This window comes from Guillardia theta (assembly GCF_000315625.1).
Source record: "Guillardia theta CCMP2712 unplaced genomic scaffold GUITHscaffold_313, whole genome shotgun sequence".
Taxonomy (NCBI): Eukaryota; class Cryptophyceae; order Pyrenomonadales; family Geminigeraceae; genus Guillardia; species Guillardia theta.
In genome coordinates this window covers 9,119-10,388 of record NW_005434364.1, presented here as the reverse complement: position 1 = coordinate 10,388, position 1,270 = coordinate 9,119, and the positions used below count along the sequence as shown (strand labels likewise).

The 1,270-nt window shown below is 58.8% G+C and overlaps 1 protein-coding gene across 1 annotated transcript in view; it reads left to right on the top strand.

The window, feature by feature from the left end:
- GUITHDRAFT_122329 (hypothetical protein) overlaps positions 1 to 1,270 on the top strand; it is a gene marked incomplete at both ends in the record, with an annotated part of 3,846 nt that overhangs the window by 1,979 nt on the left and 597 nt on the right. The window contains 5 exons of the mRNA XM_005818403.1: positions 328 to 381; positions 434 to 516; positions 565 to 609; positions 807 to 852; positions 903 to 960. Of these exons, the coding sequence (XP_005818460.1) occupies positions 328 to 381; positions 434 to 516; positions 565 to 609; positions 807 to 852; positions 903 to 960 (286 nt within the window). The remainder of the gene's footprint in view (positions 1 to 327; positions 382 to 433; positions 517 to 564; positions 610 to 806; positions 853 to 902; positions 961 to 1,270) is intronic.

The window sequence follows — 1,270 nt, the reverse complement described above, 5'->3', positions numbered from 1 at the left end:
CAAGAGAAACATACGGGCAGGGGAGCTGGTCGAGGGACCAGCGGAGTCGTGGATCATCTGTCAGGCAAGAGCTCAACCCGGGGGCGGTGGGGATGATGGACGACTGAGAGAATCCGATGACAGAGAGTGAAATGAAGGTAGGAGCTTTCCTCTCATCATCATCCTCCTCCTCCTCCTCTCCCTCTCCTCCTCCTCCTCCTTCTCCTCCCCCTCCTCCTTCCTGTCCTCCTGCACCTCTTCATCCTCCTCTTCATCCTGCTTCTCGTTCTCCTGACCGACCGTCGCTGACTCGTCCCTGCCCTGTCCTCCTCGTCGATTGCTCGGCAGTCACCGACAGCAAGGAGCCTCCCTCCGAGCCTGCGCAGACCACGCAGAGAGCAGGTGAGACCCAGCTCTTGTCTCCTTCCTCCTGCTGACCCTCAATGTTGGGAAGGAGGAAGCTCTCTGCCCGCCATCGTTCCCCGCGCCCGACCAGCCATGGACATGCCGGGCATGCAGGTCGACGACTTGATCCAGGTCGCTCCTCCTCCTCGCCTGCCGTCGAGCGTCTTGACGAGTCAGCAGAGGGAGTCCAACGAGAAGAAGAAGGAGAGGAAAGCCTTAGAGAAGGTATGAGTGATCTGCCTCCCCTGCCCATCCATCTCCTTGCCCACACATTCAACACTTCCTCCACCTCCTCCTCCTCCTCGTTGTCGTCTCCTCTTCGTTCTCGTCTGCTCCTCTTCCTTGAGTCCTCTTCCTCTTCACCTCCTCTTCCTCCTCCTTCTCTACTCGCTCTCCTCTCGTGGCTCACAGGATGACGGCAGGCGGCTCTGGAGAGGAAGGCTTCTGAGCTGGAGACCTTGTACAAAGGTGTGACGGACTCGCTCCTCCCTCGTCGCTCCTGACGCTACTCCCACCAGAACCCCAGCTGACACCAGAGGAGATGGAGGCAAGGAAGAGGTACCTGGAGAAGCAGCGGTCCTTGATCCTTGACAGGAAGAAGAAGGAGAGGGAGGTACGACTCTCCCCTCCCCCTCTTCCTGTCGCTCCTCTTCATCCGCATCCCCCCCCCCCCCCACGTCCTCCTCCTCCTCCTCCACCACCTCCTCCCGCATCCCCCTAGCTCCTCCTCCCTCCTCGGTTCTGAGGTGGGTCGGCCGGTGGGGGTGCAGCTCGAAGTTACAAAGAGTAAAAGGCCGGGGGAACAGCCGGAATCATGGAAAGCGAACAAGTTTCAAATTAGAAAAGGGTAATCCCTTGGTTTGGAACCTTTTGCAATTGGTTAATT